Here is a 25081-nt window from a genome sequence, read left to right on the forward strand (position 1 = left end):
AACTATATTATATATATAAAATAATTACACATAAATAAAAATATACGAGGCCAGAGCACATCGTCAACAAAAGGGACGAGCCAACCGACTCCAATTCACGGAAAATAATGTTAAAAGTAGTGGTATTTCATTTTCACTGTTTCGAGCTCCCATTTATCCTACACCTTTCAAGTCATGACATAAAGTCGGACTAGAGTCATTTGCCGCTAAACCTTTATGTATCATTTATCATGCAAACAAAAACATTTTTGTCTCCAAAGCTAAGGTGACACAACTCCCATAAAGCTACAAAAAGTTTGCTGTCAAGCGTGGCACTGAAACCTGGAGGAAGTTGCTAACTACACGTATATTCTCATTCCCAATGAGACTTTTTTTTTTTATGGCTAGTAATATTGAGACATTTTTTATCTCCTTATAATAAGAGTAAAACGCCAAAGCCACTCATTATGTCACTGTTAAATAAACAAACAATCATGAACATAAAGTACGGTGTGTATATTAAGCAAAACTATAAAATATAGTATATGGTTGCATGGAATTCAGGTAAATTTTATATGGGATTCACAAGAACTATGATAATCCTATTCTGTTCATTCCAATTGCAAAAAGACAGGTTTTTCAAAATAACTAAGATATGATCTCAGTTTTGGACATGCACAATATTAAAACTCTTTAGAAGAATTTTCTATCCATTTGGGTCCTACAAGACACGAACGAAGAGGATACCTGAAAATTCATGTGAGTATGCAGTTTGCTGATCAGCGGCTATCATCTATTCCATTTGCTGCCTACCAATGAAACAGGGGGCGGAAAGAAGACAGTCCTGTGGTGGGTAGTGGGGATTTTTCTTTTGATTTTTCCATTAATCATATTATCATACATCTTTATGTCTACATCAATCTAATTCTCAAAAACTGAAAATACTTGTCCTCTCCACTTTCATGAATCCAATTGGTACAAGAAGAATAATATAACAGTTACTCTGGATCATTTTTCTTTCATAAAAAGAATAAAGATAATTACTTTTGACTCTTTTGCAAGTTTCCATCATAAACAGCAGATGTTGCTTGCTCATTGGAAGGTAAACCATTCTGGTTTTTATAATGATGAATACAAACAACAGAATGGACAGGTGTAGCATAATTAAGGTGAAATCAATGTGACTCCTAAGATGTTTATTATGATGGCAAAGTTGGAGTTGTCATTACGAATAATCTGAACAAAATTGGATCTCCTACAGCTTCTGCATGGTGCAGCAGCTGTAGAGGATAATCTGAATAATACATTACTTAACACAAGTGTTTAAGTGTAGAACTACTAAGATTGATAAAAGATGGTATTTGATTAAAGGAGCAAAATTGCAACCAAAATAAACAACACAAGCTAAAAAGTTAATTTTGCAACTAATATACAACATCACATAAGTTGGAAGAATTCACCTATGCCAACACAGTTTTCTCCCACCCTCTCGCAAAATCTCATAGGCAAGTTTATACTTTTCAATAGATGATGCACCAGCATCAATGTATTTAGATGCTGTTTCTCTTAGACTCCATAGCATCAAACTTTTTAGCTCCTGAGAGCTACTCCATGATTCTCTGTCAGGAAAAACACCATCCTCAGCATTTCTTGTCCATCGGTGCAAGATGTAGCGAGAAGGAACTTCTCTTAATTCTAATATTTGGAAAACCCTCAATACATGTCTGCATAGAACACCTTCGTATTCAAACATCTGACAGCTACAACTTGTGTCAAGATTGGATGCATTGAATGTAACTACATACTTCTCCATATCATCATGTCCACACTTACGCACCAAATATCTGCTGAGGGGTCCTTCTTCGTAGATTTTAAACCCAAGATAACTATAGCACTGCAAAAGTTCTTTTTGAAATATTTTGAATATTGCAAGAGTGTAAAGCCTTCTACATTGTTCTTCTATGGGTTCTTTTGTTTGCAAAAAAGGTTGAAAATTAGAAGTATCAAAATCCTCTTTTCTTTCACCTTCACGACGTCGCTCAAGACCTCTTTCATACCGTGGAATGAATTCCACGAGAGGTGTTTGGCCATTTAAAAGTCCACCAAAGAATGATTCCATGCTTTCTTTCATAGGAATTCCAGCACAAAATGTGCCCTTTAAATAGAATGGAACCCATGATGCACGCTTCTCATACATTTCTTTTAGCCAAGTATTGTCCTTCAATCCATATTTGATGAGTAGAGCATTCCATGCAGTGTCAAATTCGTCAACTGTCTGGCTCTGATAAACACACTTTTCGTAATCTTTTGTAAATACATTACCCATCAGACCTGCGAGCTCTTGTTCCTTTGCATTAATTTGCCACAACGAAAAGCGATGATAGGTTACTGGAAAGACTTTTGCAATTGCCCTCTGGATTGGAACGTCTTGATCAGCTATTACTGACAGAGGCTGCCGGCCAGACATTGCTCTTAGCCATGTCTGAAACAACCAAGTGAAAGACTCTTCAGATTCATCAGCAATTAGAGCACATCCAAGAAGCACAGGTTGCTTGTGGTGGTTAACTCCAACAAAAGTAGCAAATGGTACCATATAGACACTTTTTCTATAAGATGTGTCTACAATGAGGACATCACCAAACTGACTACATGAGTATCTAGATCTTCCGTCGGCCCAGAATATGCTCATGCAATTACCATTATCGACTTCCATGGAATAGAAGAATCCTGTATCTTCAGCTTGTTTTGATTGAAAATACTCTAAAAGCATGTTGTACCAATCACTTCGAATGTGATTTTGTCTACCTCCTCTCAGGACAGGGTAGTTATCTATCCTAAATATGTCGTCATTCACCAATTCAGTATTTACCTCAGTCAAAATATTAGAAGCAGGAAGAATTTTTGTCTTATGTTCCTTTTCAAGGCCTAGATCATGATTATGATCTTTTTCAAGACGGTCGACTACCCATTTTCCTGATGGTTGTCTCTTAATCCTTAAATAAGCCCTACAACCAACTCTTGAAGGATGCTGGAACCCTTCTTTTGAACACACAAAGCGTCGCGATGTAATCAATCCATCATTTTTAGACCGAAACAATTGACCAATTCGAATTCCAAAACCCAAATATGCTGCATGAGCATGATAAAATTGGTAGGCTTCATTGGGGGTATTAAACTCTTGACCAACATGTGGTTCGATTCTGGCCTGTCCTTCAAGTTCTTCCTTTCTCAGGCGCTTGAAATCAATAACACCAAAGGGACAAATAGGTTCATCATTGGCTACTTCAATCTTTTTCTTCCTCGGCCTGCGAGTGACTTCAGTAGTAGAAGAGTCAATAGCTGCAGCACCATTCGACTGCAATGTTGGAGCGAAATTTTCACTTTCATTTTCAAGACTATGGTTATGATCCTTGTGAAAATGATCAACAACCCACTTTCCAGAATCATTTAATTGTACTCTTATGAACGCTGGACATCCAGTTCTTGAGCTAAGCTGATGTCCCTCCTTCGAGCACACATATCTTCGAGAAGAAACCGATCCATTAGTTCTCGATCGATAAAGCTGACCAATCCGAACTTTAAACCCCATTCGATTAGCATATGATATATAAAACTTAAGTGCATCATCTGCATTAAAAAACTCTAACCCTATATAAGGATCACAAGAAAAATCAATTTCTTCATCCCCAATTGCATTACTCATTACCAGTTCAGTACCAACAGGATGCTCCTTTACAATCATGATCCCTAATTCTGCATGCAAAAGCACATTCCACACTCTAAAAATCAAACATTTATTCCTGCAACATAAAAAATATTCATACTGGAATGTTATGATGCAAAATTTAACACAGTTATGATCAGAAAAATATCATTACCACATAAAAATTAAGTTTTTGCAGGAAAAAAATAAAAGCAAAAATGAAATGAAGCAATTGAAGAAATTGAGAGTAATTGAAGAAACAATCATTTGGTGAAAAGCTGAAGCATTGAGAAAAAGTATAAAGTTACATGAAAAGTCAAAGCAACAGGATTCAATTGAAATAATTAGGGTTTTAGCAATAAAAAATTTACCTGGAATTGAAGCATTGATTGAAAATGGAATTGAGAGAGAAATAGTGGAATTAGGGTTTGGAAGGAGAATGGTGGTACGGAAGTTTGTTGTTGAGATTGAGCTTTGGCGTCAACAATGGCGGTAATTGGAATATAGATAGACCCGGATGAGGATCCGAAAACCCATCCCCGATTTGGATAAATCCATCTAATAATTTTTTTAAGACAATCTAATAAAAAATGAAATTATAAATTATAAAGTTTTGGAGAAAAGGAGATTTTCTTCACTCTTAAGCCTCTCACGCGTCTTTTTAGTTTTCAAATATATTTTGCTAGAGTTTTAGAATTAAAATGTTGTAATGATATTTTTGTGTTTTAAAACATGAACGGAGAAAAAATAGTAATAATACTCATTTTTTTCCCACATTCATGTCCAAGATTTCTTTTTTCGAAGATAATATTGTTCGAGTTCTAGAAATTTTAAAAACATGATTCAAGTTTTAGAACTCAAAATATTCAAATATACACGTGAAAATTCAAAGTCATTTTATTATTATTATTATTATTATTATTATGACCTTATTATATGAGATTTTGTTGAATCTTTGAGTTATCATGATGTTTCAATTGAACTTTTGTGCATGGTCCCTCAATTTCCTCCAACTTTTTATGCAATTTGCATGAATTTTGAAGTGTTATAGACTAAAGTTGCTAAAAAAGTTCCAGAACCTCACGAAGCTCATCATCATCTTCTTTATTTATATCCAAAGTGTCATTTTTAGCTTTTATTTTGCATGATGATAATCAGAATACATCAATAGTAAATAAAGATGATTTAGTAAGTGGAATTTCTAGTCACTAAACTATCTGACAAAAAAAATATGATTCAGTAAAATTATTAGTAGTATTATCTTTCTTTCATATACTCCCTTTTATTTTCTCTATATTTCCTCAACTATAAACAATCTTACTAAAGGTATTTTATTTTTATAGTAATCTCACTAAAGGCATGTTACACATTAAATATGGAAATATCTCTCAACTCTTGTTAGTCGTTAGACCCAACTTTTGGTTGTATTTATCATTTTTTAATTTAAATGATTAAATGCGATGATTATTGTAGGACGAAATGATTACTCTCTTCGGTGTTATTTATAAGCAAAACTTTATTGTTCCATGCATATTAAAAATTGGAAAATGTTAAATAGTGCACCAGGTGCACTGGTTAAACAGATAAATAAGAAAATTTTGTCTTGAAACTCGTGCATTTAATGGATTGAAAGTGTAAAAAATTATTTTTATCAATATTAACTTTATATTTTATTTCTATTTTGGATATGCTTAACAAGTGCACCGGATGCATCGTTTATCTGTCACGCCATAGCAACCTAACAGACGGAGGCGTCACAAATGACTTACACTGTAAAATGCCAACTATCTATAAATCACATCATACTACCAAAAACAAATTTGTGTTACGAACACTGACATGTTTTCACTTTCAGTGATAAATAATACATCACACATAAAAATCATTTCTATATTATAGACGGCACCTGAAATCTGAAATAAAAGACAATTCAGAGTTACCTTGTAAACAAAGTCTCACTCACCAATATCGATATTACCATTTATTGTCTCAATCACAGGTACTATGAAACATGATTCCAAATAATATAAAATAGATGAAAGAATAAATAGAAATGAAAACTTAGCTTTAAACATTGAGAGATAAATGAACTTTCTTCATCTATATTCATTCATTCATTCATTCATACTTCTAGTGTTGTTGACATGGTAAGGCGACTAAAGAATTTGCCTTGGCTCTACCCTCACGTACCAGTGACACCACCCATTTGCCATTATCACAGAGGCACAACATCATAATAAGTAATAATTAAATTAAATGAATATAAAGATTCAAATTATACCAACAAAAATTGAGTCTAACAGAAAGAGTTAGACACTACAACGTGTCAAATCAAAGTTTGAATTCTAAGTGAGAGAGAGCTGCTCTCGTATAATGAGAGAAAAATGTTGCAATATTTAATAATTTGTCCATTTTTGGATTCCAACAAATCATTCAATATATAACTAATTCTTTTAATAATCACTTGAAACTAAACTTTAGACAGATTCTTGATTAGTATAAAGAAAATCAAGTAACACAGTCAATCACTCCAAACACAATGGTTTCTTTCACTCAAGCAAAAAGCAGCTAGTTAGCAACTGAAAACATAACAAGTGACATGAATGAAATCAAAATTCATAACCTCCCAAAAAACAAAAAACAATTATAAACTCATGACTACCAAAATTTAAATCATATATAGTTTGAAATCCAAACTTGGTTGGTGTCTTCTTTATCTTCCTACACCAAATACAAACTGGTTTAAAATATTCAAACCTCAAGTTACAAAAGGGCATGTTATTACAATTGAAAAGCATAACCTGCAGCAGTGCAGAAACCTATCCTTAGTAGTAACTTCTGCACAATAAATCATCTATCAATATTTAAGCTCAAATTGGACTTCTAAAAAAATAAAATTCAAATCTAGCAACATTTGACACCAGAATTCACATTGAGCGTGAACCAACGTATCCGAGACAAAACTATAAAGGGATTGCAAATTCTGAAACATCCCATTTAAAAACAAAATACCTTACAGATAAGTTCCACTTATAGTAAGTAAAATGCAAGAGTTGTATCAAAAGAAGAAAATAGAATAACTTTAAACTTGTAACCTCAACACTTGCTTTTATCATTGTTGAGTAACCTGTCCATTAATTATTGAAACAAAAAATGTACCAGTCATCAACTTAAGCAAGGAACAAAGGTTAAAAACAAAGAAAATTAATCATCTCGTGAACACCAATCTCGAGCATTTTGGAACATTCGCAACCAAGGACTAGGTCCCTTCTTATCAACATTCCACAGCTTTGGATACCATGGAAACTGCCACATTAAAAAGCAACGCTCTGGATGAGGCATCATTGCAAGATGTCTTCCATCGGGAGAACAGATAGCTGCTACTCCTAAAGGAGAACCATTCACATTGAAAGGATATGTCTCTGTTGGATTACCAGCATCATCACAATATCTTACAGGAGCTAACTCTGAATGAATGACGCGTTCCAACACACCTTCGTCCGGGAAATAAGCTCTTCCTTCACCATGAGCAGTCCATATCCCCATTGTACTGCCAGCCATACCTTTGAACATTATAGCCGGCGAGTCCTTTATTGCCACATTTGTAAAGCGGCATTCAAATCGTCCGGACTCGTTGTGAATGAACCTAGGCTGTGATAGGTCACCACCGGCACCTTGCACACCCCCAACTTGAGGTCCCGGTATCCATCCCAACAAAGCCATGAGCTGACAACCATTGCATACGCCTAGACTGAAAGTGTCGGGACGCTTGTAAAAGTCTTGAAATTGTTTTAAAACGGACTCGTTGAATCTTATGGAAGCGGACCAACCTTTAGCAGAATCAAGCACATCGGCGTAACTAAATCCACCAACAAACACAATTCCACGGAACTCTTGCAATGAGACCACGCCATTAAGAAGGTCTGACATAGTAACATCCCATGGTTCAAAACCGGCAGCGTGAAACGCTGCAGCCATTTCTCTGTCTCCATTGCTCCCTTCTTCTCTTAACACAGCTACTTTAGGTTTTAAAGCAGCAGACATGTACTTACCGTCGGTGAAGGAAGGAGTATAGGTCAGTTCCCATGAGGGCTCATATCGATGTTTAAGTCCTTCTCTCTCCGTATCCACACAAGAAGCCAATCTTTGGAATTTTTCCAGCTGAAAACTAGTATCTTCCCACATGTCCCTAAGAATACTAGTTTTTTCTTCTAAACAAGACATCCCGTCAACCTTAACTTCGACCGATGGAGCGGCAGTAACTTGACCGATGGTCTCAGCCAAAACTCCCATGCTGTTCAATTTATCCATCACAGTAGCCAAATTTTTCTTGCTTACCTCAAGAACTAATCCAAGCTCTTCCGCATATAGTGTTTGGAAAAGGCTCTTACCTTGTGAATTTAATTCCAAAATAAGTCCACGATTACCAGCAAATGCCATCTCTAAGGCACAAATTAGTAGACCACCATCACTGATATCATGACCGGCAGAGATCAGTTCCTCAGTAAGAAGCTCTTGAACACCTTCAAAGACCTTTTTAAGGTAAGGAATATCATCAAGATCAGGACATTCGTCTCCAACTTGGTCAAATGCTTGTGCAAGAGCAGATCCACCTAATCGCCGCTTTCCCTTTGACAAATCAATATGAAGCAAAACACCATCATCTCCAAGTTTTAAATCTGGAGTCACAGTTTTTGTAATATCAGGACAAGTAACATAAACACTAATTACAAGATTTCCAGGAGCCTTGACAACTTCGCTTCCAGAATGGGCTGCCATAGAAAGGCTGTCTTTTCCTCCATCAATAGCAATACCGAGTTCAATCATTGCTTCCGACAAAGATATCGCTGCATCATACATAGCAGCCCCTTCCCCATCAAGTTTGGCAGCGTACATCCAATTGCCACTGGCCTTGACGTCAGAAAGTGAAGTCACCTTTGCCCATACAAGGTTGGTGAGTGCTTCTCCAACGGCTAACCGTGCCATCGCCTTTGGGTCTAAGAGACCTTTGATTGGTTGTTCCCCAATGGCGCACGCACCTCCGGTCACATCAGTAAAAGTCTGAGCAGTAACAGCGACATCAGCAAGGGGAATCTGCAAAGGGCCAACGGTTTGCTGTTGTGCCACTAGACCAGTAACACACCTATCGACTTTTGTTGTCAAGAAGCGTTTTGAACAGACCGATGGTAATCTCAACACCCTCTTTAGAGAATCTATTACTGTAATCCCAGGGGCAATATCAAGTGGCTCCCGCTCATAAACAATTCGATTAAATTCAAATGATTTCTGAGGCATGTCACCAAGGACCTTCTCAAGTTCAAGATCCACAGCAGGGGGAGGTGGAGGGAGTCCATTCGAGAGACACTTCTTAGTTGTTAAACCATCAACTAACACAACTCGTCCATCGCCACTAATAGTTCCAATCACGGCCATTGAAACCCTTTCCCTTTTAGATATTGATTTTAAGAGCTCGTGACTTTCTGGCTTCACCAAGATTGCATCTTGCTCCTGATACTCTGCACCCCAAATTTCTAGAACAGACATTGTATGGTCACCAACAACAATTGCTCGGACATCAATCTCCGCACCCTTTGGATATATAATTTCCTTCACAACATTGCAGTTCCCACCAGCACCTTGATCATGAATACTCACAATTGGATTTTTATCCCCCAACTCAATACAAGCACGAACAAGACGGTACAGTTTTTGTGCCATCTCAGCATCTCCACGTTGGACAGCATTGAAATCGAGTTCTGCATCATTCTGCCCACTAACCATACTTGAGGCTGCCCCACCTCCCATCCCGATACGATAAGCAGGGCCTCCAATTTTAACAACGAGCATTCCAATGTCAGGCTCTCCTTTTGATATATGATGGTGGTCAATCTGCCCAATGCCTGCACTAAACATGATCGGCTTCAACCATTCCCGCCTATCCCCACTAGGAAGTCTCATTCCAAAAGTTCTACAGAAGCCTTGGATCAACGGCTCTCCAAATTTGTTCCCGTAGTCAGAAGCACCATTACTTGCATCTATAAGAATTTGCAAAGGCGGTGCCAAATTTGACGGATAAGTAAAGGAAGGATCTTCCCATGGAGCATATAATCCTGCTGTGTTGAGATTTCCAACACAATAACCAGCTGTAGCTGCTTGGACAAATGAACCCCTTCCTGTTGCATGTGTATCCCTAATGCGACCTCCAGCACCTGTCTCTGCACCAGGATAAGGTGCCACTGCACATGGAAAGTTATGTGTTTCAGCCGTGAATAAGATATCCATATCGCGTTCTTCCAAGTTTAACGGGCTTGTTGAACCGGGCTGAACTGGTCGTAGCGGTTTTACTTGGAAACCCCTAATTGCACTTGAGTTATCCTTAAAGCCAATAACTGAGTTATTTGGATTTGCCTTTAAAGTACTTTTCACAATTTGCATCAGAGTCTTATTCATAGGCTGTCCATCAATAAAAATCTTTCCAGTAAAAAACCAATGCCTGCTATGCTCACTGTTGGACTGAGCAATATCAAACAATTCGACATTTGTTGGATTACGCTTAATGTCTTCTCTGAAAAGTTTGGTGTAATATTCCAAATCCTGGTCATCAAAAGCGAAACCCATCTCCAGATTAATCTCTTCCAATGCCTTCCTCCCTTTCTCCATGACAGGTATATAATAAAATTCCTGCGGAACTACACTGGTCTCAAAGGATGTTAGCTTCTGAGTATAAACACATTCAGTCATCCTATCATGCACCATAGCTGCAAATTCACTAATTTGATGTTCTTGTAATTCACCATTTGTGTACAGCAAATACCTCCTTGACCGTTCCAAACGAGTAACTTCCGTCAAACCACATGTTTGGCAAATCGACACAGCATTCGCAGACCATGCTGTGGTAAATGATAACCTGGGACCAACCTCTACTATAACTTTCTGCAAACCCTCTTTCCTCTTCTTTTCAAGAAAGCTCTCAGTTCCTAAATTCTCAGGCTCAAATGTTTCTGAAAGAAGCCATTTAAGTACTGAAAGCTTTTTGCTTGAAAGTTGTGAACCAAGACCAACATTAAAGCATTGCTCAGTCTTTAAGTCCACTATCTGATTAGAGATCTTCGCTTGAGCTTCCTTTAGAAGCTCGGAAGCTGCACTTTCTTGGATAAACGGTACACGGTACAGATGAATAACTTCGGCGGAAAGCTTCTCAACCAAGCCAGATTGTTGTTCTACTGAACTGGATACACCCCCAGAAACTACAACTCTTGGATTTTCTTGAGCTTGACATCTCAGACGCAATGATTTTCGAGTTGAACTCAAAACACGGCCCCTATTACAAAGGGTACCCCATAGCAATTGACTTCTATGTTTCTGAGGCTTCTTTGCCAAAAATAATGTTTGTCTGCATGTACCCTGAAACCAAAATCACAAACCCCATAAACACAATTGTGCTAAACGGTCCATTTCAACAAAAATAATAAAATCTCACTTTGGCAAAAAATAGATAGCTTATAGCGGATAAACTAACTAATTGAATTTGTAGTGTTTGGTAAAATTAGAGGTTGAACTACCTTATAAATATACAATAACATACAAAATATATGTTTAATTAATATTTAATTTTTTTCAAATAAGACGACAAAGATAAAATTGAGAGAAAAGATTATACGCTATAGGCTCTGTTTGGCAATACCAAATTTTGATCTTAAGACTTATAGCTTATAAGCTTATATTGAAAAAATATATGTGTTTGGTAACATTTTTTTCTCTCGAGCTTATAGCTTATTTTTACTAGCTTATAGCTTACTTGGAAAAAATTAAATATTACTTAAACATATATTTTTTTATGTCATCTCATATTTATAAGTTAGTTCAACGGTTAATCTTATCAAATACTACAAATTCAATCAACTAATTTATCCGCTATAAGCTATAAATTCATTAGCTATAAGTTAGCTTATCAACTATCCACTATTTTTTGTCAAACAGAATCTTAAGCTAATTCAATTAGCTTACCAAAATAAGCTATAAGCTTGTGAGAAAAAATGTTACAAAACAGTTCTTTTGTCCTCATATCAGCTTATAAACTATAACCATAAGTTGTATGCTCAAAATTTGGCATTCACAAACAGAGCCACAATTGTTCTGATTCTAAATGGTAAGAAACAAAACCAGTATTTTATGAAGCTAATTGAAACAGAGGGAATAGAGTAAAATCAAACCTGAAGGAATTCAGATACCCCAATTTCTCTAGCAACTGCCATATACTCAATCGAGTATTTGAAAGCTCTGAAATAGAGAAAGAAAAAAATGAACTTTGAAAACTAAACAAAATCAGAGAAAAAAGTGTGCAATGGTGAGTGAAGTGTGAAACTATCATGAATAAAGTTGGTACCTTTTGAACTAGGGGTTAGTGCAGAGTAACGAAAGAATATAACAGAGGCGAATATTGCACACTGTTTTTCTGTAGAAGCAAAAAAAAAAAAAGATTAGAAATCGAAGATTCTGAAGAAGAAAAAGAGAGTGAAAACAGAGAGAGAATATATTGTAGCATACCTTTTGCGGAGGCGGCGATGGGAAACCGGTGAGAGCAACGGGGAAAGATGGTTGGCGGCGGTGGCGCAGCGAGTGTGTGACAGTTATGTCAGTTCAGTTTGCTCTTTCACAATATTCGGGTCGGGTTCGCAGCATTCGCGGTTGGATTGGGTCAAATATTATGAATATTCCTAAAAGAGCACGGATCCGTCGACTCCAGATTTAAGTCTCTACAGTTTAATAACTCGATATCGACATTATATTTTTTCAATCCAACAGTTGAATTCAAAGATCTCGTTGAGTAGATCAACTCCGCAATTTTTTATAAAAATTCAAAATTGTTTAATACTTTTTCTAATAATCAATTGAACGTACGACAAATTTTTTAAAAAATCGTTGAATTTCAATAACCGAATACATAACTACATTATTTGAATTTCTATAAAAATTTGTGGAGTTGATCTACTCAATGAGATCTTTGAATTCAACGGTTGAATTGAAGAAATATAATGTCGATATCGAGTTATTAAGCGGAGTAAGTCGTTAGAGACTTACTTCTGAAGTTATTAAGCGGAGTCATTAAATAGATCAACTCCACGAATATTGTTAATATTGTATCAAAAGAAAAACTAATATTTTTATCTTTTATCTTTATCTCTTATATCTCTTATAATATAAGCTTCGGTACTTCTACCAAAAAAATATATACATAAGTTTGGATACACAAGCAAACCTTAAACCTAAAGTTTTGACTAGGATTCAAACCTACTTCTCTTTATTACAATCCAATATTTCAACCACCGTGACATGTAGACCAATTTGTGATTAAAATTATGTCCACAAAGTGTTAAATCGAACTCACGTTATGAATCAATTAAATTTATTGCAGAATTAATTTACATACATATTGAGGAATCAATTATCATCAATCAAATAGGAAATATTTCATAGGATTATTAAGCACCATCAATTTTCATTGCAAAGTTTATACAATTAAAAACCGATAATTAGAAATCTAGTAAATCATCAAATCATACATTTTTTTGTGCTTTATTTTACGAAAAATCTTACATTTTTTTATCCTCAATCATTTGGCTAGCTAAGATTAAAAAAAAAAAAAAAACATGTGATCGACAAACAAAAGTAAGAGTTTTGTCATGTTGATAATTTGAACTTGCAAAACAAAAGCTTGTTCATGGGTCGGTACAAGAGAGGTGCAAAACTATGATTATTTTGGAGATTTGAATTTTCCCCAAACCTAAGACTAATTCTTTTTTCTCTCATTTTTCTTATCTTTTTATTGCAGTTTTATATTTAAAAAAATACGAGTTTGTCTACGATAGGAATCAAACCTTACATCTCTTACTTACAAAAAGGTCTTTCAACCACTATAGCATGTGTCAAACCATTTTAGAGATCATAATGTGAAATTTTAATATTTAATCAAAATTTAAAACAAAAATTCAGAGACAATCTCTTAAATATGTTGAAATATATCTTTCGTCACCGGTATTTTCACATGGTCAGTTGTATGTTGCAATTTTAAAAGTTACTTCTACAAAAGGATTAAAGATTCTTATTATCGACAAAAACAGTGAAGATACAAAATAAAATTTCTAATATAGTTTATAAAAACAATTTCGTAATATATCATTATTTTTGTTGTCTGAAAAATTATCTAAATTTATTATTGAACAAATGGTTAATGTTACTCCAATTTTTCATTTACCTTTTAATTTAATATTAAAAAATTTCTACCATAAGGTTTGTGTTTTGTTTTTTTGACAAGCTTTGTTAACCTTTTTATATTTTCTTTTCTGTCAAACAGTAATTTCAATTTTTCTTTACCAATCCTTTTTTTTTCCGCCTTCTCACCATTACAAATTTCCAACCATTTTCTACTAATGCAACATTAAGGAGTTTTAGACAACAAGAAGATCATAATCTCACCACCAAAACCGATTTGGCTAAAAAGCTCAACACCAAGCAAATTGGTTTATTCCCGCAATAATTTTTTTTGGATTATCCATTTTCTGGTTTACCCCTAGTAGAAAATGCGAAGATTCTCTAGTTTATTATAAAAAGGGGAACCATCATTTTAGTTCCTGAATATGCAACCATCATTTTAGTTCCTGAATATGCAACTTACTGGCATTCTAGTCTCTGACCGAAGAAAAAATACAAAATAGTTCATTACTCTACAATCCGTTAGTCATTTTAGTCCATGACATTAAAAATGAATGTCACTTTAGTCCCTTCGCCATATCATCAGGCCACTTATCCAACTAATGTCTAGTCAACGTGCCACGTGTCTAAAAAAAATGTCCAATGAGCTTTTTTGTAAAGTTAGCGGTCATTTTTAATGTCAGAGACCGAGAGTGACTAGCGAATTATAGAGTCAGAGACTGTGTTGTATTTTTTTCTTCAGAGACCAGAATGACAACAAGTTGCACATTCGAGTCAGATTAAGTTTTTATAGATCGAAAACCTAATCCAACGACTCACAAGTGCCCGTCACCATTGAAAAAGTGAACAACGCGTATTCATTCATTTTTGTCCTCAATATAAACAAACACTATCGAATTTTCTTTCTGGTTTTATCAATCAAAGAAGAAAAAGAGGTTCGTTGATCAGATTCAAATCGAAGATGATGTTTGATCAGCAACCACATCATCAACAAGATAAGCGAGGTTACACAGCCGTCAAAAACGATGGAGAATTCGACATCGAATCAGGAGAAACCCTTTACCCTGGTCTTAGCCTCGGTGAAAATCAACTCCGTTGGGGTTTCATCCGTAAAGTTTACGGAATTCTCTCCGCTCAGATCCTCCTTACTACCATCGTCTCCGTCATAACCGTTTTCTATACTCCTCTTAATCTTCTTCTTAGGGGAAATTCACCGCTTCTCTTGTTCCTCGTTTTTCTCCCATTTATCTGTATGATTTATTTCTCTTCCATCATTTTTTGAATGAATTGTGGTTCAATTGCATAGATCTGATTTTTTTATTTGATCTGAATTCTGAAATTTGTATTGTTGTTGCAGTTTTGATTCCTTTGTTGAGGTATCAACAAAAGCATCCTCATAATTATATATTGCTTGGACTTTTTACCTTGTCGATTAGCTTCACTGTTGGAGTTACCTGTGCTAACACCGATGGTAGGGTTTTATTCGATTATTATCTATGAAGTACCGACACTCCTAGACGTGTCCCGGTTCGGTGTTGGACATGCTTACACATATGATTACCTTGAATTAATGCAATGATTTAAATTATCGGTATTAATGTTCGTGTTGTGTCTGGTGTCAATTACTGTTGTTGATTGTAATACGTGTGTTTTTTGTATCCCTCACATCAGGACACGCCGACGCATATACTTATGTTGAATTAATGCAATGTTTTCAAATTATCGGTATTAGTGTCTGTGTTGTGTCAGGTGTCAATTACTGTTGTTGATTGTAATACATGTGTTTTTTGTATCCTCACATTAGACGTGTCGTGATGTTGGACACACCGACACATATAATTACGTTGAATTAATGCAATGTTTTCAAATTATCTGTATTAGTGTCTGTGTTGTGTTTGGTGTCAATTACTGTTGTTGATTGTAATGCTAATACATGTGTTGGTTTCTAGGAAAAATTGTACTTGAGGCATTGATTTTGACATCTGCTGTGGTTTCATCTCTAACTGGTTATGCCTTTTGGGCTTCTAAGAAGGGCAAGGACTTTAGCTACCTTGGTCCTCTTTTGTTTACCTGTCTCTTTACTCTTGTCCTCACCGGCATGATGCAGGTTGGTTATGTTACATTAATTTCATATCATTTGTTTCATCTGATTGATGATTGGTTGATAACTAGTTATTTATTGCTTGTTGTTTTCTGTTTTTCAATATGAATGGAAGGTTTTGTGTGTGTGCATGTTATATGCCTAATGATAATGTTAGGATGGATCACTGGTCACACCGGATAGGATAAGATAGGATTTAGAATGAAATTATTAGAGAAAAACTGAGTACCTCCAATTGTAGAACATGGTAGTGGAGTTACGGTAACATTAGAAGCTATACCATTGGTTTGGAGCAGTTTAAGTTTGAAGCTCTAGGACAGGAAGCCAAACATGCATGTAATCTAAGTCTAGGTGGTTGAGGAATGTGTGTAGAAGCTTCATAGTTTGAAGCTCTAGGACAGGAAGCCAAACATTCATTAATCTTTAACATAACTAAAATAGCTTATACTGTACTTTAAATGATGATTATGAATAATTAATGTGATTATTAATAATTAACGAAAATAGCATAGAATTGAATGATAATTATGAATAATTAATGGGATTAAGTAGCAGGTGAGTGAATTAGGGAGAGAGGAATGCATTAAAACCCACGGATTCCCCATTATGTAAATAACGCATATTCCTATTTCGCTGCAAAACGAGAAGTTTATGAGTTGAAGCGGGTTGTTTTCGGGTCAGGGCGGTGGTTTCAGCCCGGGTTATAAATGAGCCGATCGGGTCAGGACAATTCGAAATGGGCCACGTCTTTGACAGAACTGATCGGAACGATGTGTGGAAGATCGCTGGGCCAACGATTTTAAGCACTTCCTAGGTGTAATTTATAACACATTGTGAAATTGTTGCATTCATGTGGTTGTGTCACCTAATGAAAATAGGCTTGTCTATAGACACATGTATGTTTCTGTGTATATATGTACGTGGTTTATGCTTGCAGTTTTTCTCTTGCTAAAGAGTAGTTTTTTCTTTGGTGCAGATGTTCTTCCCTCTTGGACCAGTATCACATGCTATCTATGGTGGAGTTGGTGCTATGATTTTCTCTGCTTATATTGTCTACGACACTGACAATCTGATCAAGCGCTTCACTTATGACGAATACATTGGGGCCTCTGTCACTCTTTATCTTGACATTCTAAACCTGTTCCTTTCCATCTTGAGGATTCTGAAGGAGGCAAACAATTAGTCATCCTATGTAAATTGAGGTTGACCAAAAATAAGTGAAACTACTTTGTTGCATGGCATCTTTGTGATGCTCTAGTAAGCATTATGAAGATATATACAATGCTTCTGTAGTATTTCTTTACAGTTGACAGACAGCACTTTTGGTGAGATGGAAAATTTGTAGGTTTACAATTGTATTTAAGTGTGATATAAGAATCTCATCTGGGATTTATTATTTTAACTTTGAATTTAATGCTCTCTCTCTTTCTCTGTATAGTATATACACACACACTATATAATATAAATAATTATATTATATAGGTTATCATACTGCCACCCTGCTATTGTAAGAGAGTCGTTGCGATAGCAGTGTCAGTGTTATGTAAATGCGAGTCATAACACACAGAGTTGTTAAGACGATAGCAGTGTCAGTTGTAGCTTTAAGGTTGCTATGCTTCCTAACGCTGATCCAGACCGTTTACTAACGTTTGAAAAGATTTCTAATATTAATAACTTTTGGATTATATATTCATCCCTAAATAATCTATTTCATTTTTTCTGTGTCTAATACATATTTTTAACATGCAGCAGCCTTTAGGATCATTCTAAAGAAACAAACTAGATAAAATGAACCCATTCCTTAAATATAATGTCTCGAAAATTTATTACGAATAATTTCTTCAATTCTTTCAAGCTTAATTTGACTAAATGTGGTCTAAGGTTTGTCCATATTAACTATAAATAAATCTAGCAGCAATTTGATGAGTAAAGAGTATGATAACGGTGACAGACACCTTTGGCTAAAAAGACAAAATATTTTTTCAAAATGCATTGTTACTCAAAACTAAACTTAAAAACCGATTACCACAAGGAACAATGACAACACTGTCATTATAAATTAGAACTCATACCTACATTCAGTGGCTTTGATGGAGGACAAATCAAGGTCAAATATATTGAAGATGGTGGCTCCAATGGTGAGGGTGTGGGCGTTGGGTTAGCGATGAGGTGATGGCTAACAAAGAGTTGAATGTATGCAACCGTATATGTATATCATGTGAGAGTAAGACTTCCATGACTATGTGACCATATAGGCACATTCACATGATTTTTTGGTGCGGTAGCTAGCAATAGTGGTGGTGGGAGTGAAAGTAAAAATGTACAAGACAAAGCTGCAGGAACTGTGTCACGGCGGAGTTTGCCGGAGTACTCTGCCATAAATATTGATGGTCCACCACACAATCCGAGTTTTAAGACCACTGTTTACCTTTCCTTCTTCTGCTACCTTCAATTCCTCCAAAATATCAAATAATGTCCAGGGGAGTAAATTGATAGTCTTACAATTATTTCAAAAACCAATTTGGATATTTCAAATAACGGATTTCATTTTCAAAGACAAACCAAACAAGCAACAACTTTGGTAGATTTGATTGTTTATGTTATCTCTAGAAAAGAGGAGGGTCAATAGGAACATTGTATTCCAAAAGTGCCAATTTCGGTGGGCTAGTGCATACAGAGCACAAAATACATTGGCTTTAAATGGGGCCTCCGCAAGTGAGCGGTAGAATTGGTCCCTCGAATTAGTCGATCCTAGGGCCGGATACCGAGTTTTCGAAGAAAAAAAAAAAATAGGAACATTGTATTCAAAAAGTGAATCAAAAAAGGTGCTGATTGTCAACCATGTTTGTATTTTATAAGAAACAGTGCATACAAAGACTTACCCCATTGCAGAGCAACTCATGTTTATTTAAGTGGAGCAAACAAATACAGGATGCTGCTAGATGAACATGAATTACTTCACCTGTACAACTTTCGCACAGGTGAAGTAATTCCATTTGAGTTAATGCTGAACACATATCAGTAATATTAAGGAGACTCGCTATTATGCAATCCCTATAATAAAGGGATTGCAAAGAACTGAGCATTCCTTCTCACAAAAGATGCCAAAGAACATTGTGAAAGAACCTTCCTCACAGAGAATGAAGGGTCCACACGAGCTTACAAATTGAACTTAATTTCAACTGGTGCTCATTTTATCCCGTTGAGCTTGTTGTATAAGACATAAAAAACAGAGCTTATTTACATCATTCAATTACAAGTAAAAAAATCATACCCTTAATGAACAATTTGTGTTTATAAAATGAAGCAATAATAATAATCATGAACTAACAATCTGGTCATGACTTGACAGCCTCGTCGTCATCTTCAATATCCCAACTGAGATCCTCATCTTGATCTGCTGTTGCCGAACTCAACCTCTTCCGCAAATCAATCCTACTTTCGGACCCACCAGCAACGTCTCCTTTACTTTCATCATTGCTTTCAACATCTTCAATTTCGTCCCAGCTAATGTCTTCTTCCTCAGGCATTGAAGGTTGACTTGAAACAACCGAAATATCACTATCTGTCTTCGTTTCTAAACCCTCATTTTTTACATCCAACTTATCATCTTGATCACTCAAAGTCACAGTTACAGGAACATTAGATTCTACATTGTCATTATGATTCACCCCCTCCAACTTATCATCACCGCCATCAGCAGATACAGATTCATGAGAAACAACAACACCTTTCTCATCATTTTCTATCTTCAAATCCTTAATAATCTCAACATTCGCAATAGCACCATCCGCGGCGGCAACAACCTCAGCTGAATTATCCTCCTTCAATTCAGAAACCCCACTAGTACTACTACTACCTTTGGGCACATTTGGCACATACCCATCATCATTATCATCGTCATCATCGAAATCCCAACTCAAATCCTCCTCTTCATTGCCCGAAATAGCTCGCTTCACAAGCGTCGCCCTTGCATCCTCGGCTTGTTTAAGCTTATGCAGCTTATAAAAATACCTACTCCAGAATCTCTCATCATCAATCTTTCTAGGCACAACCTTCTCGTAAATTTCCTCAACAGCATCATTCTCTTTAATCAAACTCTCAATCTCCTCTTCCTTGTTATCCATTTCAAACCCTAATTTCCATTCATTGAAATTCCCCAAATCTTCAGGTTCTTCCAAATAAGTATTAACATCACTCTGAAGAGCACGCACCAATGAATCAAATCTACTATAACGTTTCAAATCCAAACCTTGACCAACACTACCACTACTCCTCAATCTATTATTACTTGAATCATAAGAATCAGAATCAGAATCAGGGGATAAGAGAGAATCCCTACCATGAGAGATAATCTGCGCCGTCGATTTCCAAACGCTACTACCGATATCATCGATAGCTTGTCCGACGGTTTCGAGGGATTCCTGAGCAACCGAAGCGCCGACATCGAGGGAAGCAGGAAGGTCTTTAACGGCGCGTGAAGCGGCTTCACGGATCACGGATGTTTCAATTCTTAAGCCGGAGCCGAATTCTTCGAGATCGCGACGGTAATTCTCGATGACGGATTCGGATTTGGATGCTAGGGTTTGGATGAGACCGCCGAAGCTCCAAGCGGTGGATGCGGTGGGAGTGTCGTGGTCTGGATCGGGTTGGTCGGAATCGTGTGGTGAGGAGTCGGATTGGTCGGAGTTGTGTGACGGGGAGTCGGGTTGATCGGAGAAGACGGAATTGAAGAAATTCATGGCGGGGGGTGGAAGGGGGATTGTTTGGAGAAATTGGCGGATGGAATTGATTTGAGTGGCAATGGCGTGGGATTATTATAACATGCTATGATTAACCGATGTGAGATTCAACTGTTAAAATGAATATTTTATGCTTGGGATAAACCTTTCAAAAAAAAAAAAAAATATTGAGCTCCTTTTTAGAACGAATCATTCGGGAGAATTCGAGTTTAATTTATGTTGAAAATATTTTTTGGTCAGATTTTATTTACCTCGTGACTGAACTCATCACATTATGTTGGTTTCAGCCACTCTCAATCATAGTTTCGAGGATCAAACTATGGTCATATTAATATGTAATATCAACGTCCGATTAAAAATTGATGGCTTGTGATAAAAAAAATTGTGTTAAACTGTGACAATGAATGAATCCTAGTCCAATTTTTTTTGTTGGTAATTTTAGGATCTGTTTGGTTATGAATATAACAATCTAAATTTTTTTTTCTTTCCTTTTCTCTTTTTCAAATGTGTTAACTAGTAATATATTATAAGATGTCAAATATATATCAAATAGAAAATGATCTTCCACAAGTCGCCGCTCTAAAGAAAAAAAACCTAATTTTTTTGGTTGTTCTTCTTGTTCATCCATTTGAGAGAGGTGATTTCGGATAATTTTGATCCAAAATCACCCCTCTAGATCGTTTTTTAATTACGTTTTTACTCAGATAAGTGATTTTCACATATTCTTGAGTTTGTTTGAGTTTTCCATCTTTGTGATTTATTTGTCCGGTGTTGTTTGACGTTCACCTTTGTACGATGTTTGTTTTGTTTAAATTTGCAGATTTGCTTCGATCCAGATCTAATACAGATTCAATGACTCTAGCGTCTTCAACGTTGCAGATCCGGAGACATGACTATTCCGGACACTTGTATATCATCATATCAATTGTAGGCTTAATGATAAGTAGGCTTAAAGATAAAGTCGTTTTATGCTATTAACTTGCATGTCTTTATTACCTTTTGGGAGGTATGCACCTTATAAAAATTGTTTACTTACCTTACAAGTCGATTCTATAAGATTGAATTATGTTTAACCCAAATTATAATAATAAAAAAATACCGCATCGAATAATTAGTAATAATTATATTAGTCTATTGAATTGAACATTAAACCTCCTTCTTAAACGTTTCATCAATGTCAGCATGTCACTTAACTTATCAATCAAGCTACCTACACGAAATAACTATAACTTCATGTAATATAACTGATTATTGTTAAAAAAAAAATTAAAAAATGCGGGCGAGAACTCAAACGTGAATAGAATCAAATAAACAACTAATCTAAAAATAAAAAATAAAAATAAATAAAAAAACAGATTCTAGAGATCCATGTGGAATCAAAACAAGAACTTAGATCTTGACAAATTTTATTATTTTGAAGAAAGTTCTTATAATTTTAGATCCCTAATTTTGCACAATTTATTCCCATTTCCTCCATTCTTTATTTAGTTGCTTCTCTTATCCATTTACATTTCTTCAAAATATGCTGCTATACTTTTTAGGATTGCACTGAAATACAAAATTATTTTCCTCTCTTCTATTAAAAGTTTTTGATATTTATCATTTTCTATTAGCCATAACAATATTCAGTAATTGGAACCAGAGAAATCGTGTTTGTACAAACACTTCCAAAGTTCCGTTCCATGAGAAGCAACAATTTGTTGCTTATTAAAAATATAGATAGTTAGTTAATCAATTAGAGTTAGTTAATAGGTTACTAAGTTGGTTAGAAGGCTAGAAAGTTAGTTAGACAGTTAGTTACTCCAAATAGTCCTATAAATAAGATACTTTATTGTACATTTTACTTTTTTTTTTTTTATCAATCTATATTCATTCAATATGAATTTTTATGAGTGTCTTCCTCATGAATACTTTTATGCTCTCTATCTTGTTTATGAGTATGATCTTCATTCATATGATTCCATAATTCATAACATTGTTGAGCCTCTGGTACACGTTTATAATTTTAATTGACATTTTTTATAAAGAAAAAAACTTTCCAATGATATGAAATTGGGGCATGTTTGAATTAGTTTATTTGATTTTATCTACCAGCATAAATTTTTTGTAAGACACAATTTTCATAAGTTTTTTTTCTGGCTTATAGCATGAACAAAAACAACGCACACTAGAAAGTGCTTCGAATTTTAAAGATAGAGATTCCCTTCTTACTAACAACACAACTATATGTTGGCAGTCAATTAGTAGCGGTGACGCGTTACTCGGCTCACTTTGGTAATTCTCAATGATGGATTCGGATTTGGATGCTAGGGTTTGGATGAGACAGCCATCGAAGCATATTATAACTTGCTTTGCTTGTAAGAAATTGAGTACCCCTTATACTCCCGTATAATAATATTTTGCTCATAATAAAATTCGCACCTTCTTTCCAATTAATTTTTCTCTTCGTCATTCCACTACTATTCCAAATCATTAAATTAATTATCAAATAATTAACACATAACTTCTTACTAACTCGCAAAAACATCTAAAACAATTAAATTCAAATAAATTAACTATTTCAAAAAGTTGGGGGAATTACACATGTGACTATGGCTGCTTGATGGAAAGGATATAGAAAGTTACAACACACAACATCGATGATACAATAAGACTAGAAAGGAACAGACATGTGCCAAAAACAGAAAACTTGTAGTAACTAATTTAATCTCTTCACAACTTGAGAACATCTTAAACTTAGTGCCATCTTGGCTGAATCCAGGTACCATTCAAGTGTTCTCTCATATGATGAAAATTCACCACTTCATCATTTTTGAATGTGTGATAGTTATTTGTTTCTAAAGAATAAAACACAACACTTTTACCATAAAATCTAGGGAAATAGATTTTGTTTTCCATTCCATGAATGTTTGCCACCGCAGAGAATGATGTTTTGCCAACAAATAACATATGATTTTCCAGGCTTTCAACTTTCATCCATGTCATTGTAGACTCGTTTAACTTGAAAACTTGTACCCCTTTTGCGAAAGGACTCTCGAATATTGACAATAAATTGCCATCACATTCAACTAGAAAGTTGTTGAAGCAGGTGCTACATGGAGATTGAAGTCCCTCAAGTACTTTCCATCTTATATTTCCTCTTATTACTTCAATAACTGCTAATTTTCCTGTTATGCTAAGAAAATAAAATGATCCATTATGAAAAGCCGGATTTGTGTTGTAGGGAGGAAATTTCCTGCTTTCAAATGTTAAATTTATATAATCTCGTTCCAAAAAATTTATATACGCTGTTGCAATAGGTTTGCTAATGAATGATAAATCTTTATAAACCAACTCAACAATTACACATTCAGAAGAGGTTGGGGAATCTGACATGCCAAAACATCTGATATTTCATATTACTTTATTCTCTAATGGAAGTGGGAGCACTTCTTTAGTAAAGGGATTGAAGAAAACTTGAAAGCCTGTGTTAACTACCACCAGAAATAGCCATCCCTCTTTTGAACAACAAATTTCGGAATCCAAGTTCCATGTTCACCTTGAGGAAAATTTATGAAGTTTTTGTAATCGAGACCATGTTTTGGATGCACAAAAGTGAAGACACTGTTCTTCTCTGAGAACACAAATAAAGGACACATTGAGATATCATTAAACCTTGACATGGACATGGAAGAATATGATCTCCATTGAATTTGTGGCGCGGCTAGACGAAAGAGTTTATTGCTAGCTCGAAATTGCAAATAATCAAGCACATTTTTAATATGTTTTGCAATCACTTCAACCACATCTAGAGGAAGTGCATATTTATGAACTTTATCCCCTCCATCCTTTAAATAGACTACATTACATATACTTTCTTTTTCTCTAATTTGATGAGATTTTCCTATTTCTTCTTTCGGTGTATCGGTCATCCTACAAACAATATATGTTAAAAACATAATCAAATTAAAAATAGTCCATATATATACACACACACATACACACATTCTTAAAACAAATGAGGCAAAGATTAACGTACCCAATATCAGGCATGAACCATCTCGGATAACACAGATTTTCTGGTAAATTGGAGAAAGGTGGAGAAGTCGCAATACTTTTCTCTTCAATGTTGTAAATATAAAAATAATTGCAATTCCTTAAGGCAATGTAGATGCGGCCTCCTTCAATTTCTGGATTAATTGTTTGACAAGCAAAGGCCGGGTCAAGACTGGATATAAAGAACACTTTATCCTTAATGTTTTCCACCTTTTCCCACACCCTTTGAGAACAATCAAATTTGTAAACAAAAACTGCAGTAACCTTATTTTGTGCATGCAAAATTGTTATTCGAAATAGTACATTGTT

The 25081-nt window shown here is 35.4% G+C and overlaps 4 protein-coding genes and 1 pseudogene across 5 annotated transcripts; 1 reads left to right on the forward strand and 4 right to left on the reverse strand.

The window, feature by feature from the left end:
* Nucleotides 1-1178: 1178 nt before the first annotated feature.
* On the reverse strand, nt 1179-4380 carry LOC123897376 (protein FAR1-RELATED SEQUENCE 7-like). Of its 2 annotated transcripts, none has more exons than XM_045947977.1 (2): nt 4054-4380; nt 1179-3779 (listed from the first exon to the last, which is right to left on the reverse strand). In XM_045947977.1, exon 2 carries the CDS (start codon nt 3719-3721, stop codon nt 1436-1438), a length of 2286 nt encoding a protein of 761 aa, XP_045803933.1. In that variant the 5' UTR covers nt 3722-3779; nt 4054-4380; the 3' UTR covers nt 1179-1435. The 2 variants fall into 2 exon arrangements, with proteins under 2 accessions (XP_045803933.1, XP_045803934.1); XM_045947978.1 differs by having other exon boundaries at nt 1179-3732; nt 4054-4341.
* Nucleotides 4381-6656: 2276 nt separating this feature from the next.
* Nucleotides 6657-12440, reverse strand: LOC123895559 (probable phosphoribosylformylglycinamidine synthase, chloroplastic/mitochondrial). Its single transcript, XM_045945980.1, has 4 exons — nt 12230-12440; nt 12069-12137; nt 11896-11962; nt 6657-11086 (listed from the first exon to the last, which is right to left on the reverse strand). The coding sequence occupies exons 3-4, from the start codon at nt 11935-11937 to the stop codon at nt 6887-6889; spliced, it is 4242 nt and encodes a 1413-aa protein (XP_045801936.1). The 5' UTR covers nt 11938-11962; nt 12069-12137; nt 12230-12440; the 3' UTR covers nt 6657-6886.
* A 2268-nt stretch (nt 12441-14708) lies between these two features.
* LOC123897186 (BI1-like protein) lies at nt 14709-17409 on the forward strand. Its single transcript, XM_045947719.1, has 4 exons — nt 14709-15144; nt 15252-15365; nt 15844-16001; nt 16972-17409. Exons 1-4 carry the CDS (start codon nt 14856-14858, stop codon nt 17176-17178), a joined length of 768 nt encoding a protein of 255 aa, XP_045803675.1. The 5' UTR covers nt 14709-14855; the 3' UTR covers nt 17179-17409.
* Nucleotides 17410-19037: 1628 nt separating this feature from the next.
* Nucleotides 19038-20917, reverse strand: LOC123899014 (protein DOS2-like). Its single transcript, XM_045950071.1, has one exon. It carries the CDS (start codon nt 20735-20737, stop codon nt 19334-19336), a length of 1404 nt encoding a protein of 467 aa, XP_045806027.1. The 5' UTR covers nt 20738-20917; the 3' UTR covers nt 19038-19333.
* A 2517-nt stretch (nt 20918-23434) lies between these two features.
* LOC123899162 lies at nt 23435-24879 on the reverse strand (annotated as a pseudogene).
* Nucleotides 24880-25081: the final 202 nt, after the last annotated feature.

The sequence above is a fragment of the Trifolium pratense genome, linkage group LG7 (genome assembly GCF_020283565.1).
Source record: "Trifolium pratense cultivar HEN17-A07 linkage group LG7, ARS_RC_1.1, whole genome shotgun sequence".
Taxonomy (NCBI): domain Eukaryota; kingdom Viridiplantae; phylum Streptophyta; class Magnoliopsida; order Fabales; family Fabaceae; genus Trifolium; species Trifolium pratense.

What these genes read in the sequence shown, in the direction of transcription:
- LOC123897376 (XM_045947977.1), bottom strand. Translation starts at nt 3,721, where the DNA reads ATGATTGTAAAGGAGCATCCTGTTGGTACTGAACTGGTAATGAGTAAT.
- LOC123899014 (XM_045950071.1), bottom strand. Translation starts at nt 20,737, where the DNA reads ATGAATTTCTTCAATTCCGTCTTCTCCGATCAACCCGACTCCCCGTCA.
- LOC123895559 (XM_045945980.1), bottom strand. Translation starts at nt 11,937, where the DNA reads ATGGCAGTTGCTAGAGAAATTGGGGTATCTGAATTCCTTCAG. An exon ending in GGGTATCTGAATTCCTTCAG is followed by an intron (nt 11,087 to 11,895) that starts GTTTGATTTTAC and finishes TTTTGGTTTCAG; the next exon opens with GGTACATGCAGACAAACATT.
- LOC123897186 (XM_045947719.1), top strand. Translation starts at nt 14,856, where the DNA reads ATGATGTTTGATCAGCAACCACATCATCAACAAGATAAGCGAGGTTAC. An exon ending in CGTTTTTCTCCCATTTATCT is followed by an intron (nt 15,145 to 15,251) that starts GTATGATTTATT and finishes TTGTTGTTGCAG; the next exon opens with TTTTGATTCCTTTGTTGAGG. An exon ending in TACCTGTGCTAACACCGATG is followed by an intron (nt 15,366 to 15,843) that starts GTAGGGTTTTAT and finishes GTTGGTTTCTAG; the next exon opens with GAAAAATTGTACTTGAGGCA.